Here is a 16747-nt window from a genome sequence, read left to right on the forward strand (position 1 = left end):
TTTGACTGACTCGGTTCCTCTCTAGGTGCTAAGTCAAAGGCTAGCTCTGATGGCATGCACCACAGGGCACAGATAAGAGGAGACACACCTCAGCCCAGCTCTACAGGTATCAGCCTGGGTTTTCACAGATCTAGGTCATGGCCAAACAATTCAACAATGGACACGAATCAGCAGTGGGGGCTGAGGAGAAAAACAACTCCTCCTCTTCATTCCAGCAAGTTCTACTTGAGAAGGAAAAACTGCCAATAGGAAAAGCTCCTTTAGCCAAGGTAAAAAGTTGAGGAACAGGCACTCTTCAAGGAGAGGTTTGAGAAAGATGGTACAGTAGAGCAGTTCTCAAACTTTCACATCTATCAGAATTAGCTAGGGGATTGTTAAAGCAAAGATGGCTGGGCCTCACCCCCAGAGAGTTTCTAATTTGCAAGGTTCAGGGTAGGGCAGGAGAATTTACATTTCTAACAAGTTCCCAGGTGATGCTGCTGGATCAGGGACCAAACCTCGAGAACCACTGCAGAAGAGCAGGGTTACCTGATCTAGGCACTACTGACCTTTTGGGTTGCATAATTCTTTGTCACCACGAGTGTCATCCTGTTCATCATAGGATGTTTAGTGGCATCCATGCCCTCTACTCACCAGAAGCCAGTAGCACCTCTCCCCCAGTTGTGAGAATCTAAAATGTCTCCAGACCTTGCCAAAGGTCCCCTGGGAAGCAGAATAACTCACGGATGAGAACTACCACAACAGATTATAGTCGTTAAGACCTAAGACTCTGGAATGAGTGGCACCTGGGTTGAAATCCTGGCTTCATCACTTGAACAAACTACTTAAACTCTCTAAGCCTTGAATTTTTAGTTGTTTATTTGTAAAATACAGTGTCTACATAATGGGGTATTTGTGAGAATCAAATGGGATAAAATATACTGCTTACACTGTACTTAGTACATAGTAAAGATGTCAATAATAAGCACCACCACTGTCTCTACCACAGATAACCAAGTAGGATGTCGCATCAAACACTGAGCAGATTATCTACAAGGTGAACTTTGTAGAAGGGGTAAGTCCAGGAGGAGACAGGGTTAAGCCTGGAATGGATAAGGGTTTGCATGTGACGTGAAGATAAAATGGTCTGCAGCTTAAGCAGTCGGCCAGGAAAAAGGAAAGGGTTAAAAAAGGAGCCAAAAGTCAACCATGGGGAAAGAGGCTATTTATACGGCTGCTCAACCCAGTGTGCTGTGACAGTAAGTACTTTTAAATTCCACTCCCAATGGAAGAAGATGCTCTGGTTCTATAGATAGAATGTTTTGTCCCCCCAAAATTCGTATGCTGAAACCTATTCCTCCAATGTGGTAGTATTTGGAGGTGGGACCTTGGGGTGATTAGGTCATGAAGGTGAGGCCATCTTAAATGGGATTTAGTGCCCTTATAAAAAAGACCTCAGAGAGCTTTCTTGCTCCTTCCACCTTGTGAGGACCCAGCAAGAAGACAGCCATCTATGAATCAGGAAGCAGGTCCTCACCAGACACTGAATCTGCCAACACCTTGATCTTGAACTTGCCAGTGTCCAGAACTGTGAGAAATAAATCAACCACCCAGTCTATTCTGTTAAAACAGCCTGAATGGATTAAGACACCTTGTTTATATCTAAGCTGGGCTTCCCAGGGCTAAGGCAGATTAGACCAATAGCATAGCTTGGGAGTGCATTTGAAAATATTCTATATTTCACTATGCTGGAAATGGTTCTTCTTGCAGAAAATGTTTTTGTAGTGCTTTTCTTGTAATCAAAGAGCAACTGAGGCAACAAGGTACTATGCCACTCGGCTTACTAAAAACTTCTTTAACACTGTAAAGAATAATTGCTCTGACAGCTTAGAATCTGACTGCCCCGTGCAGTTAATCATTACTTGTCATTACCATAGCAATAAATCATGGATGAGTATTTTTCACAATGAGCACCAAAAGTAAAATGTGGAAAGAGCTATTGGCTCAGTCCTCTAAGATGCAGCCACCACTCGGCTACCATGGCACTAATGGTGTACCACTCCCTGCATCACGAGGACAATGGACCTATTCAATGGACCTATTTAGTCTTTACTACCAAGTTTACTGCACTGTTTATACAGGCTACACATGAAAACAGTATATAAATTTGAAAAACAGATTTATATTGTTTTTATTTCCTCTAGCTATTTTTATCTTCAGGTAATATATACTACGAAAATCCTTCTAGTGTTAAATATGAGATCTTACATGTGGATAAAAGTGTTACGAGGAGCTTAACCAAAAGGAATACAGAATTTATTTTTAATGACTAGGAGCATAAGATGAGTAAATAATCTGAGAAGTAATCTAACAGGATTTATAAATCAAGGCATGGTGTCAAATTGCATTAAAAAAAAAGAAAACAGCTCAGAGCTAGTTGACAGAGATATAAATCACAGGAGAGATTACAACATGAAATTATTATCACCCCTCCAACAGAGTAGATTTCTAGATAATGAAATCAGTGACACAGCAACATTTAAAAGTAACGGCTTCCATAGCTATTTGAACAGAGTAGGTAGGGTTGGAGTTACAGGACATTAATGTACTAGATTAATTTCATTATTAGAATACAGGAGGAATTCTACTAAATAAATTTTCACTTTTGGATGTCTATAATTTCCATCCTCCTTGTCCTCCACACACATAAATACAACACAGTGTTTCACAAACACATAATAACAACTCTAATTTCATCAATGATCTAGTGCATAGAGGGCTCAACTGAGACTAATTATCCATTATACCTCAGCAAGTTTATAAAGCAAGGTGCCTAGTTCCAATTGGAGCAATTAATTCTATGAGAGGTGCACTATTTAAAATAAATCATGAATGAGACCCTCAACATATGCTCCAACCCAAAGGATACATTAACCAAACCAAGGAGGAAGTCCACATATTTCACACAAATATAAAATTTAATATTTTGCTGACTCTGATTAGCTTTCTTTTGGCTCCTGCAGTTCTCATGAATTAAATCAAGTCAAGCTGTAAAAGCAATGCAGACCTTATTGATTCTAGAGACTGTGAGTCACTAAGGGAAGAAGTCCAAAAAGGTTAAATTTCCACTGAACTCCAAATCAGAGGTTCGAAAGCTAGAGGAATAAAGACATTAGCTGTAGTCTTGTGAAACATTCAAGGCTGCTTTCATTTGATTAGGAATTTGCTACAGGCTCTTTATGACAAAACTAACAAGGATACTTTAAATCGTTTAAGTTTTGAAGAAAGGTCCAGAAATAGATTCGTTATGAAGAATTCCACTTGGAACTGGAAGCTAGGGAGTAATGTGTTTATATACATTCAGAAACTTAACTTCTGCACTATTAAAAAAAAAAAAAGGCTATTGTGAAAGCCCACAATTTTTACTGGTTATTGGTTAATGACATTTGTTCTGATTTGAAACAGTGGTTAACAACATGTTGCCTTACCTCAGCTTTTCCAAAACTAGTCTAAAAAACACTAATGTTCCATGAAACATTTATAGAGATTGTGGTGATGGGGGGTGGGGTGGGGGTAGGGGTAAGGGAATGGAGAGAGAAAAAAGAAAAAAATCCTCTAATATTTTTGTTCTAAAATTTTTTTCTTATATATATGTGTGTATACATATTTATTGGCTGTGTTGGGTCTTCGTTACTGCACATGGGCTTTCTCTAGTTGCTGCAAGCAGGAGCTACTCTTCATTGTGGTATGCGGGTTTCTTCTTCTGTGGTGCACGAGGACTTCAGTAGCTGTGGCACGTGGCTCAGTAGTTGTGGCTTGCCTGCTCTAGAGCGCAGGCTCAGTAGTTGTGGCGCACAGGCTTAGTTGCTCCGAGGCATGTGGGATCTTCCCGGACCAGGGACCGAACCCGTGTCCCCTACATTGGCAGGCAGATTCTTAACCACTGTGGTTAAGAGCACCTAGAGTCTGCACACCTAGAGCCTGTGCTCCACAACAAGAGAAGCTACTGCAGTGAGAAGCCAGTGCACTGCAGCAAAGAGTAGCCCCCGCTTGCCTCAACTAGAGAAAAGCCCAGATACAGCAACGAAGACCTAGTGCAGCCAAAAAGAAAATAAAATAAATTTAAAAAATATTTTAACATACAAAAAAGTACTAAGTACATTCGATATAGTTATTATTAGATAAGCTGCCCATAATACTATGGCACGCACCGGAAAGCCAGGAAGTCTGAAAGACACCACTTACCTATGAATGCACATACGACGCCCAAGTGATGCATAAACATACAACTATTGCATTTTATGCTACTTAATGACAGGTGACTTACACTATGATTTTTGCCTAATAATTTCAATATATTATATTTTAACTTTTTATCCCATAATAAAGATATAAGTCAAAACAATTCCATCTAGCCATCACTTTATATATGTGAGATAACTTTCTCAGTAATCCATTTTAATACAAGCTTATATTTGTTTTCCCTGAGTTTCTATTGTTGTTCTGTCAATAATGATAATTTTTAAGGTTTCTCATGGTCACATGAGTTCAAAAATGTCATTTTAGTTAAACATGGCTATAACAGCACACGTCTCAATTTTTGGGACAACGAATTCTGATATACCTGTTTGTTAAATGTAAAACTACACAAAAAGAACTCGGAAGGAAAAGATGACTTAGGCATAATAGTTTGCTCCACTTAGTGCACATCCTTCAAAACTCAATACGACACCTATTTACCTTTTAAAATTAAGTAGTACATAAGCAAGAATGCAAGTTCATTATTGATAGATTTACACATCCTCATTTACAGGAAAAGAGGCTTTACACAACCTTTCTCTGACAAGTCATAGGACACGAGCAGACAGGACAATACATACTCAATATTTTAATAACTACAGCAAAGGCAAGACATGCACAATTACCGAGTTGCCATAAAGAATTTACTGTGTACGTATGACCTGAGGTAAAAACTTCATGCTGTATTTATTAAAAAAAAAATAGTGGCTTCCAAAGAGGAATATATTTCTAGCCTAACCACAACAATAAAACCTTTGCACTTTAAAGTTTAAACTTTTCCATTTTTTTATTTTAAATGACCTCCCATTCCTGTATTCCTATCTCTCACTCTCCACTTTTAGCAATCACAGATGTAAAAATAAAACAACAACAAAATACCTGATTTTGGTATTTATGGAAGCCTTTATGCATAAACTAACTAACATAAGTGAGGAAATAAGAGACCTACTCATTCCTATCTTTTCTATTCCAGACATAAAACTAAACATGGAAAGGAAGATGAAATAGTCACCAAAAACCTTAGGCTTCCTTTCAACAACTATTCCATTTACTGAAAAAGTTCACTATACAAACCAATTTTAGAATTTAAAGTTCTTTATTTTGAATTGACAATTACATTTATTGTGAAATATATGTTCAAAAAGTACACAAAATATATATGGATGGCCTAATGAATAATTATAAGGCAAACATCCATTTTTTAACTAGCATCCAAGTCCAGAAATAGAAGCCAGGATCACAGAAACAGAAGTAACCGCTCTTAACATACGCCATCCCTACACCCCTCTTCCATCACTATGGCCATAATGTGCTATGTAAATTTCACAAGTTAATTCACTGAGAATGAAAAGAAATAGTGCCACAGTTCTTGTAAGAGGGAAGTATTTAAAATATGTCTAAAATGTATTAATAGAGAAACTTTCTTAATATATAGGACATTCTGTTAAACTTTCCTGTGAAAAATGTCAGCAGTAAGTATATCGATTCAGTTAGAATACGAATTATAGAAGTGTTTGAATTTAATTTTGTGGAACACCACCCAGGAGGGCCATAAAACACAGATTATTTGTTCCTAGCACTTCCAACAGCTGGCAGGGAGGAAAACTAATATTAGCATTCAAGATGCAAAAAACACTAAATAACGGCCATTTCAACTCAGTAGCACCTAAATATTTAACTATGAATTACAAAATAACAGGTTGATTTCTGTGATCTTTGCTGGTCTCTGAAAAAATTTTTTAAAAAGCTTAGGCAGTACTCCTTGCTTTTATCCTAAATAAGGATGCTCAAAGGATTACCAGGATTCTGGGTCTCTTACTTCTTGCTCTCAATACTAGCATTTAGGTAATGACTGTAACATGGAACCACACTAAATGTTGATATTAACACCTCCTGTTCTAAAGTAGTATGGGTTACAAAACCTATTACTCACAGAACCAGCCAAAGCAAGGTTTTAAGGAGATAAATGTTAACAGCCCCAAAATCAACTTAACTGTAAAATATTAAAATTGATATGATGTTAAATTTAAACTTCATTTTTTTCTTTAGCAAAACAAGTTACTCAGAGCTGGGTGTGACATTTAAGTAAAGAATTCCCAAATACTGTTAAATAAGCAACATTTAAGAGCCCTTTTAAAAGAAGCATTCTTACTCCAAAATGTGGACACAGACAATGCAAAGCAAATAGAATTCACTTATAATTTAAAACCTAGCCAAACAACTGCTTCCCTTGCACTAAAGATCTGTTTTTACTCCTCCAATCCCACCACATATGTATCTAATACTTACTTCTCAATAACTCCTGTAATCCTGGGCAAAGTTATCCCTGTGGGCTGTGACATGGTAAAGTTCTATATTAATACCTTTGGAGGTTTGAAGGACAGAAAATCACACAACTGTATTAAATATCCAAGGTCTACTGTTAAGTACATTGACAATGCACAAACAACAGACAGTCACAGGGACAAACACTCTTAAATCTCTAGACATGCTTTACACAAAGAGACTTCCTTAAATCTCTAACACTGGAATGGCTAAGCAAATGACGTATCATTTGATGGAATATTATGCAACCATTAAGACTAACAATGATAAAGCTATGTAACACAGCTTTATAATATATCATAAAATATTTTAAATATACTTTTATATCTAGATATAACTATAAAAAATAGAGAGAGAGAGAGACAAAAACTTGAAGAAAACAATAAGAAATGAATATTTGGTACAATTGTGAGGACTCCCCCAACCCTCCCGTATGTTTACAAAGTAAATAAAAATCAGAAGGTCAAAAATGCAATGACTCCTCTCTCTAGAGAACTGTAAAACTATCATCAGCACCTTGGTAATCACCTCATATTTATGATCTACACTAAACACACTAAAACTTGCTATATATTACTCTTACAGGAATGTTTCTGGGCAAGGTCACCAGATAAAAGGGAAACAAGGTCCTGTCTGAGTAGAGTGATTAAGAAGAGAGGAAAAATCGACTACTTTACCTCACAGCAAGGTGACGGGTATTTTAACCAAAGGCATGTTTTACTGCCATCACAAGGTATCAAATGTACCTACCCAAATTAACAACTGTAACTAGTTTAAGGCACGAAAATTACAAAACGCAAATAGACCATCTATATACTATAACTTAAGTGACAAAGATTTTATCAGTTTGGTCAACTTTTCATTGCATCAAAAATTACATCTCTTTAAGAGTGAAAGACATCTAGATACAAAGATATTCTGACATAGCCATAAGGCTTCCATTATTTTATGCCTACCTTTAAACATCATATGGTTCAAAAGCTCAATAAGGTAACCCTGAAATTGACTGGTCCTGACTCAAGATGCAGAATTAGTATGATTCTATTAATATGATTATAGAAATTACCCTTCACAGCTAACTTTTTTCAGAAATAAGCTGACCCTAAAATTCACATGAAAGCACAAAAGATCCAAAACTGCCAAAACAAATTAGAAAAAGAACAAAGCTGGAGGACTCATATTTTCCAATTTAAAACTTATTACAAAGCTACAGTAGTCAAGATTGTGTGGAAGTGGCATAAAGACAGACATATAGAGCAGTGGAATAGAATTGAGAGGCCAGAAATAAACCCTCACATGTATGGTCAATTGGTTTTTGCAGGGTGCCAAGACAATTCAATAGGGATAGAAGTCTTTTCCACAAATGGTGCTGGGACAACCAGATATCCATCCACATGAAAATAATGAAATCAGACCTCTATCTCACATCGTATGTGAAAATTAACACAAAATGGCTATTCACAAGCAAAAAAATAAAACTTGACCCCTAATTCACACCATATACAAAAATCAATTCAAAATAAGTCATGAACCTAAAAGTAAGAGCTAAAACCATAAAATTCTTAGAAGAAAACACAGGAGTAAATGTTTGCAACCTTGGATTAGCTTCTTAGATATGACACCAAAAACAGAAAAAATTAATTTAGGCTTCATCAAAATTAAAAACTTCTGTGCTTCGCAAGACACCACCAGACATAGAGAATGGACTTGAGGACATGGGGAGGGGGAAGGGTAAACAGGGACAAAGTGAGAGAGTGGTCAATATATATATACTACCAAATGTAAAATGGATAGCTAGTGGGAAGCAGCTGCATAGCACAGGGAGATCAGCTGGGTGCTTTGTGACCACCTAGAGGGATGGGATAGGGAGGGTGGGAGGGAGACGCAAGAGGGAGGAGATATGGGGATATATGTATATATGTATAGCTGATTCACTTTGTTATAAAGCAGAAACTAACACACCATTGTAAAGCAATTTTACTCCAATAAAGACGTTAAAAAAATTTTTTTTAATTAAAAAAAAAAAGCCATCTGACAGGCAAAGATTTTAAAGCCTGACAATATCAACCAAGCATTGGCCAGGGTGTGAAAAATAAAGTACAACTAACTATCTTGGAGAGTTCTTTGTCGATACCCGGGGAACCTCCAACATGCCTGCCCTATCCTGCAGCCTATCACAAGGGCACAAAGACAGCCATAGGCTGTGTCCATCACAGCACTGCTTATGACAGCAAAACATTAGAAACTCCCCAACATCCAGCAGTACTGGCACAGGAAGGTAAGCTATTCATACAAGGAATCTAATCAGCATTAAAATGAGACACTTCTGTATATATTCAGAATCGTTAGATCCCAACAACATACTGCTGAGTAAAAATAAAGCAAGTTACAGAATATTATGTACACTATGATACCATATTCCATCATTTGAAATGCAGAAAACACTGCTATCTCTTGTTAATAGATATGTAGTTAAAATGTAGAAAAAAAAATAACTGCCAAATCAGATGCCACACTTAGGACAATGCTGCCTTCAATGAAGGAGAAAGGGAAAAGAACTTGCAGAGAGAAACAAAGGAGGTTTTAACTATATATAGTATTTTTCATTAAAATTTTTGGCAGAAACATATCGTATCATGATGTTTAAATGTATTAACTCTAGAAGGTGAGTGATAAAAATGGCCAGGTGTCAGGCACTGATCTATGCTTTGCATACATTACATCATTTAACCCTCACTACAACTCTGTGAGGGAAATGTACTATTTACCCCCATTTCCCAATGGGGAAACTGATGCACTGAGAGGATGCCTCAGGTTACCCACCCAGGATCCAAACCCAGGCCATGTGGACCCCTATCTGTGCTCCTAACCACTCTAGAATCCTATCTCTGTGGAATGGACGTGGAGGCACATTGCAAATCTTCCTGATGTTTACGTATGTTCAAACAATGTAATTACAGAAGAAGAGGGAGAAGTGCTACAAGAAAGAGATTTCCAAAGCCCCTGTGTGATGGTTCATTTTGTTTCAACCTGGCTGGGCCACAGTGGCCAGATATTTGATGAGACATTATCCTGGGTGTTTCTGTGAGGATGTTTTTGGATGAGATTTACATTTAAATCAACGGACTCTTAGTAAGGCAGACCGCCCTCCATAAGGTGGATGGGCCTCATCCAATCAGTTGAAGGCCTGGACAGAATGAAAGGCTGACCTACCTCAGCAAGAGAGAATTCTGCCAGCAGGCTGCCTCTGGACATCATCTGCAGCATCAGCTCATCCCTGGGTCTCCAGTCTGCCAGCCCACCCTGCAGATGCTAGACTTGCCAGCCCCCATAACTGTGTGAACCAACTCCTTAAAATCTTCCTCTCTCTCTCCCTCACATATATATATATATATATATTATATGATAGATATATAGATATATACATATAGATATATAGATGTATCTCTCTCCCATTGGTGCTGTTTCCCTGACTAATACACCTTCCCTCCAGCTCTTGCCCTACGGCGACTGCTGATGGACAGATGGAACAAGGCCTGTCTGGGTTGCTCCTGTTCCCTCCTGTTTGGAGTCTTGAGAGAAAGAACCACAAGAAGCCACTAATTACCGGAACATCATATTCCAAGGTAGCTTTTGTTAATCCCATTTTATGGGAAGAAAACTGAGGCTCAGAAAAGCTAAAGAACTTCCCAACAGCTCCTATCAGGCAAGGGACAAAGTGCTTTTATGCTCAAATCTCACCTCTTTCCCTAAAGCATATGGCAAGGGCCAAGATAGTGGGTGCACCTTGGCTCTGCCAGCAACCAAACACAAATGGGGTAAACGCCAGGGAACCTAAGAGTAATTGAGCAATTGAGCAGACATTGAATTAAGACAATATACAGAAATGTATAATTATGGGGCATAGCTCATGTTATACTATGGAGAAATAGATGATGAGGGCTTTCATGACAGCAAGCAAAAGAAATATTGGAATACAAGGTCTTATCTGATCTAAGAAAACCCTAAATAAATGAAGACCCATACCATCCTTATGGAGAGGAATATATAGTATTATGTAGATGTAAAATCTTTTCCAATTTATCTGCATATTTAATGCAATTCTACTCAAGAGTCCAACAGGATTTTTATGGACCCCAACAGGCTGATTCTAAAATTTACGTGAAAGAATAAAGAATAGCCAGTATACTTGTGAGAAAGAAGACTGATGAGGAGAGGCTCGTTTTACCAGATATCAAGAATTATTATGAAGCCATAGCCATTAAGACATTGTGGCACTATTGCAGTAATAGACAAATTAACCAGAAGAGAATACAAAGCCCTGAAACAGATTGTTGTTTCAGGTGATTGTTTGGGGGTAGCCAAAGTACAAGTAATTTTTATTGTCTTACTTCTTATACTTTTACAACATATCTACAATTCAGATATGTTAATGACAAAAACTTTTTTTGAAAAGAGGCAAAACAAACTGTTTACAGAGGTAAGAAAGTAACAACATATTTGATTATCATTCCAGAATTTTAAAAGTGATTTCAGATATATTAATTAGATAGATCTTTAAAACATGTCATCAAGATGCATAAAGTGGTTATTTTGTCAATTTCACAAATGAGGAAACTAATGCTGAGGTCATGTGGCTTAGCCAAAGTTACAAAGCTTTGAGACTAAGAAACAAAATAGTCATTTCTAATTCTATGCTCTTTTATCCACCAGCAGTTCTCAAGGCACGGTCCCTGAAGCAATAGCAGCACCACCTAGGAAACTATTAGAAATGCAAACTCTCAGGTCTCATCCCAGACCCACTGAATCAGAAAACTTGGAGAGAATGGTAGGCAGCTACCTTTTTAATAAGCCCTCCAGGATTCAGATACACAATAAATCTGAGAGCCACTGCTTATATCATGCTGCCTCACGGATACTTTGTGAAATAATCAAAACACTACTGGAAAAAAGGGAGTGGTGGTGTTATTCATAACACTGTCAATTTCATTTTCACATTTTCAGGTTCTTCCTTATTTGTAACTCAAAAATAAGGGTTCACAATAATCTTAATGTTTGATTCCTGACCACGTAATTAAACAACCACTTTCTTCTGGATTACCACCAGCAATCCTAGAGGACAGACTGATCTTCAGTAATGTCACAGGAAATGAAGTAACAAGAACACTGGAACATCACTAGCTAAAAATGCTCAGAGAAGGAAGAGTCTAATTTAGATGTGTTGTGTGTGTGGGCAGGGAGTGGGAGAAGGAATCAGAAACATCAGTTTTTATTAACTCAAACCGTTACTTCTAGATAATATTCTCATGACCTTGGTAACCATGAAAACCAATATGACTGCCTGATCTCCTGTTGAAATCCAGTCCGCAACTACTTACAGAGCACACACGATAAATAAGACATTGTATAGATGCTACACGAAACACAAAGCTAAGAAAGATACAGTCTCTGCCCCAAGAAACTTTTGACATACCAGTGGATGTCAACATTTCATCTAGAATAAAGCAAAGCAAAGAGAGGGAGTGCCACAAGATAAATTTTAAAATTTGTCATGGAAATTCAAAGAAAGGTGACATCTCATTTTGGAGGGAGTAGACAGGAAGATGTTAGTCTTGGGAGACAGACCTTCAATACAGAAAAGTGGAGGAAGGGGGCATATCAGTCTCTAATTACAGAGAAAATGAGCAGCAAGTAGGAGGGGAGGGTGTGTGCAGAGGGACATCAGACTGTGATCGCAGGCAATAGTGGAAAGAACACTGATTGGGTTACACTGTCCTACCAGGGACAAGCTATGTCACTTTGGCCAAGAAAGTTCATTTCTAAATCATAACTGCTCATTTACGATAGGAATAATAATTATTGTCTTATTTATCTCACAGTTATTTATCTGAAAAAAAGACCAGAGAGGGAAAGGCCACAATTAAAAAAAAACATAGGACATGTTTAAAGTTCAATAATTATTCTCTATTAGGTAAGTTAAAGTTGTGTAATATTGAAAATATTTCAACTCAAAATGTTTCCATTTCAAAAGTTACTTTCAGTTTCTAGTATTAGTAAATGAAGCATATATAACATGGATAATTAAACTGTGGGCAGAAAAATCAAATGATAAAAAAACTTTTAAACAGGTTGTATATGAAAGTATCTCTTTGGGAAGGCTTACTTACCTAGCAAAAGTATACTGGCAGTTTCTTCTAAGACTAAAAATACATTTATCAAACAATTCAACAATCGTACTCTTGGGGATGTACCCCAGAAAAATAAAAACTTATGTTTATGCAAAAAACTGTATATGAAAGTTCACAGCAGCTTTAGTTCTAACAGTTAAAAACTAGAAACAACTCAAATGTCCTGAAATGCATTTACAGTTAAATTATGATACATCAATCTCACAGAACACTACTCTGCAATAAAAAGGAACCAAAAGGCAATGTGAAAAGGTTACAAACTATAACCTTTCTGAAGTAACAAAATTATGCACAGGGATAACAGATTAGTGGTTGCCAGAAGTTAGGAAGGAGTTGGTATGGCTATAATGGGCAGCACCAGTGAGCACTGTGGTGATGGAACAGTTCTGTATCTTGACTGTGGTGGTGGTTACATGAAGATACAGTTACATAACTACACACACAAATGAGTAAAGGTATAACTGGTAAAATCTAAATAAGGTCTCGTGTCAGTTTTCTAGTTTTGATATTGTATTATACTTATTTAAGCAATCAACATTTGGGAAGATAGGATGAAGTGTGCATGGGACCTTCCCTGTACATTTCTTTACAATTTCTTGTGAATCTATCATTATATCAAAATAAAATGTTTTTTTTAAAGGTATACTGCCAGTTTTTCAAAATGGATGATACCTATTCTTCTAACAGTACTATCAAAGTGAATGTATTCTTACCCATTGTTGATAGCATACTAAACTGCTACAGTCCCCTGAGGAAAAATGATTTTACAGCATAAATCCAGGGCCATAAAAGTTTTGTGCCTTTTGACCTAGTCACCTAACTTCTGGGAATCACCTAAAGAAACAATATTAAATTTGGGAAACTATATACATGTATTTATTCACATACATATATAAAGATGTTACTACAGTATAATTGAGAAGGGAGTAAAACTTATGCAACCTAGATGTCTGAGAATATGGGAATCATTAAATTATCAAAATCTAGACATGAAATACTATGCAGCCACTTTATAATACTGAAAATGGTACAACAATACAACAGAAAATGCATATCATGAGAGACTAAAGCAAAGTTCAAAATTAGCTGCATATAAAATAGCAGGAAATATTTCTCACAAAAATAAAAGATGATAATGGTGTTAGTGTGACAGAATTATGCATATTTTTCTCAAACTTTTCCATTAGAGCTGTCATATTAGTTTCATAGTTTAAGAAATAAGCATACTTCTACCTTATCCCAGAAATCAACCAAAGCTGTAAAGTCCCATTTCTTAGAATATGCCACATTGTATTTCAGAATAGCATCCTATGGAAAAAGCATAAACAAAATGTCATGATATAGTAAAGTGAATTATCTATGAACAGCCTGTCTCCTTTATGAACTATTTCCAGTATATTTCTTAATGTTGGGCAAGCTTCTCCTACCATTAGCTACTCCACGTCAGTAACTATGAACAAAAAGAGCGCATACTAATTTATTATTCACTTAAGAAAAATGAGATTAGAAAGCTCAAGTAACAGGGGGAAAAACATAATTAGTCTAAAACATGCTCTCTAAACAGAGGCGATATAATTCAAGTGGACAAAAATTGGATCTTAGGGATAAAAAAAGTAAATATTATAGTGACTTTTGGTCTTCAACAGAGTCACACTACATGTACAGATACACTGCACATCAGCATTAAGATTTCATTAGGAGAGTAAATTGGGAAAAAATATCTAAAAAGGCTCCCTGGGGAAGAGAGCAATAATGAAAAAAAGACTGAGAAACATTAGCTTAAAGCCTAAAATGGTCTTTTCTCCTTTACTATTAGCTATTTTTATAAGCTACATAAAAATGGTTATCTTTCCCCATTAGTCCATGTAAATTACGTATTTTTGTAAAAAGTTAGACTAGTGCGCCATCTGCTGGTGTAATTTTCAACTGTCTGAACAGGCAGTACTTCCTAGTTACCAGAGTGGGGTAGGCATACAACAATCCATTAGTTATGCAAAAAGAACAATTATTTACAATTATATTTTATCTCATCCTTTAAAATTTCTATTTTGATTATCTTTTATAATATATATTAAATTACTAAAGTAATAAATACATAGAATTTATAAAAAAACATTTATGACTGTAATACACACCCCCAAATTTTTTTACTGAAGGCATATTAAGTCTGAAAGATACTGTGTTAGATTATTACTATAAACCTTCCAAATTTCCTCAGAATTGATGAAGTTTTTAAAAATTAACACTCTGCCAAAGAGCTTCCTGAAAAATACTTCATGCCACATAAATTATTACCAAGCAGCTAGGTTAAATAATGAGCCAACAAAATGTCTTTTATCTACTTGGAATAAGAAGATACCCAAGTTCCGGGGCTTCCCTGGTGGTGCAGTGGTTGAGAATCCGCCTGCCAATGCAGGGGGCACGGGTTCAAGCCCTGGTCTGGGAAGATCCCACATGCCGCAGAGCAACTAAGCCCATGCACCACAATTACTGAGCCTGCACTCTAGAGCCTGCGAGCCACAACTACTGAGCCCACGTGCCACAACTACTGAAGCCCGCGCACCTAGAGCCTGTGCTGTGCAACATGAGAAGCCACCGCAATGAGAAGCCCACGCACCGCAAGAAAGAATAGCCCCCCCTCGCCGCAACTAGAGAAAGCCCGCACGCAGCAGCAAAGACCCAACGCAGCCAAAAATAAATTTATTAAAAAAATAGCAATGTCTATCAACGGGTGAATGGACAAACAATGCTTATACTGGAAAAAGCTACTGATACATTCAACAACACGGATGAATCTCAAAGATCTTCACCTAAGTGCAAGAAGCCAGACACACTAGCATACATAATACATGATTCCATTCATATAAAATGTAAACCGATCTATAGTTTAAAAAAAAAGGAAAAAGAAGAAGCAGATCAATAGTTGCCTGGGGCCAGTACAGAAAGAGGAAACTGACCGCAAATGAGTAAGAAGAATCTTTGCAGGGTGACAGGAATGTTCTGTATCTTTACTGTAGTGGGGGCTTCAAGTGTATATGCAAATGTCAAACCTCATCAAATTACATTCTTTAAACGGATGTACTTTCTTATATGTAAGTTATTCCTCAAAGTTGGTAAGGAAAAACATTCTAAATAGCATTTATGCTCTAATTCTTTAATGGAGTTGTGTGATTAGCATTAACTCCTAACTAATATTTACTTTTACTTAAGTCTTCCAAGTCTTAGAAGTAGTCCACCATGAGATCTCCTATCACCAGAAAAGCTGGATGCTACTCTATACAGTATTCTTAGCTGAGTAACTTTTTTTCAGTTCATAATTCATAATAAGCACAATGAGTTAAAGCAGAAAGAAGTCCATTCTTTACAAATTACCAGACACATTATTCATAGAAATATTACAGTGTAGATCAACTTTTGAGGACACTGTTCCTTTTTTACATTTTTAACATCTCTAATCCCTCTTAATTCAACATCAAATGGCATAAAAACAGCAAAAATATTATTATATTCAGTAAGAGGAATTTAATGTTTCCCCATCCCTCTCATAGTCTTCTTTCAGCAAAGGAAACAATTACCATAAACAGAAGAAAATCTCGGTGGATTACTGTTCTGTTGAATCTACCATAAAATAAACAAGAAAGGGAAATTCAGATTAAAGCAATTACCCCTTCCTAAGGTAATCATGGCGCACTAAGGAATTGCTAACAGAGGCAAGCAGCAATGTAATTTAGAACACTATGATTATTCTGCATTTGTGTTTAAAGAAAAAATATGTAAATTCTTAAATAATCCTGTTTGTAAGGCCCTAAGTCAGTGTTTTTCAAATGGAGTCTGGATAGTATTCTTGATTGGCCTGCTTGTGTTTATGAGTATATAATTGTGGTTTGGGAATGAATACAAAGGCCAAAAAACAACACACTGTAGAAATGAAAGATGGTGCTTCAAATACATAAAAA

At 36.7% G+C, this 16747-nt stretch overlaps 1 protein-coding gene across 8 annotated transcripts in view; it reads right to left on the bottom strand.

Moving 5' to 3' along the window:
• The window catches only part of PARG (poly(ADP-ribose) glycohydrolase), a 116762-nt gene that overhangs the window by 83226 nt on the left and 16789 nt on the right, over positions 1 to 16747 (bottom strand). For 7 of the 8 annotated variants that reach the window (XM_032608007.1, XM_032608013.1, XM_032608008.1 and 4 more), the window contains exon 7: positions 14025 to 14099. The exons of the other annotated variant lie outside the window; for it this stretch is intronic. In XM_032608007.1, coding sequence (XP_032463898.1) covers positions 14025 to 14099 — 75 coding nt within the window. The remainder of the gene's footprint in view (positions 1 to 14024; positions 14100 to 16747) is intronic. 8 annotated transcript variants of the gene reach the window in all.

The sequence above is a fragment of the Phocoena sinus genome, chromosome 16 (genome assembly GCF_008692025.1).
Source record: "Phocoena sinus isolate mPhoSin1 chromosome 16, mPhoSin1.pri, whole genome shotgun sequence".
Lineage (NCBI taxonomy): Eukaryota > Metazoa > Chordata > Mammalia > Artiodactyla > Phocoenidae > Phocoena > Phocoena sinus.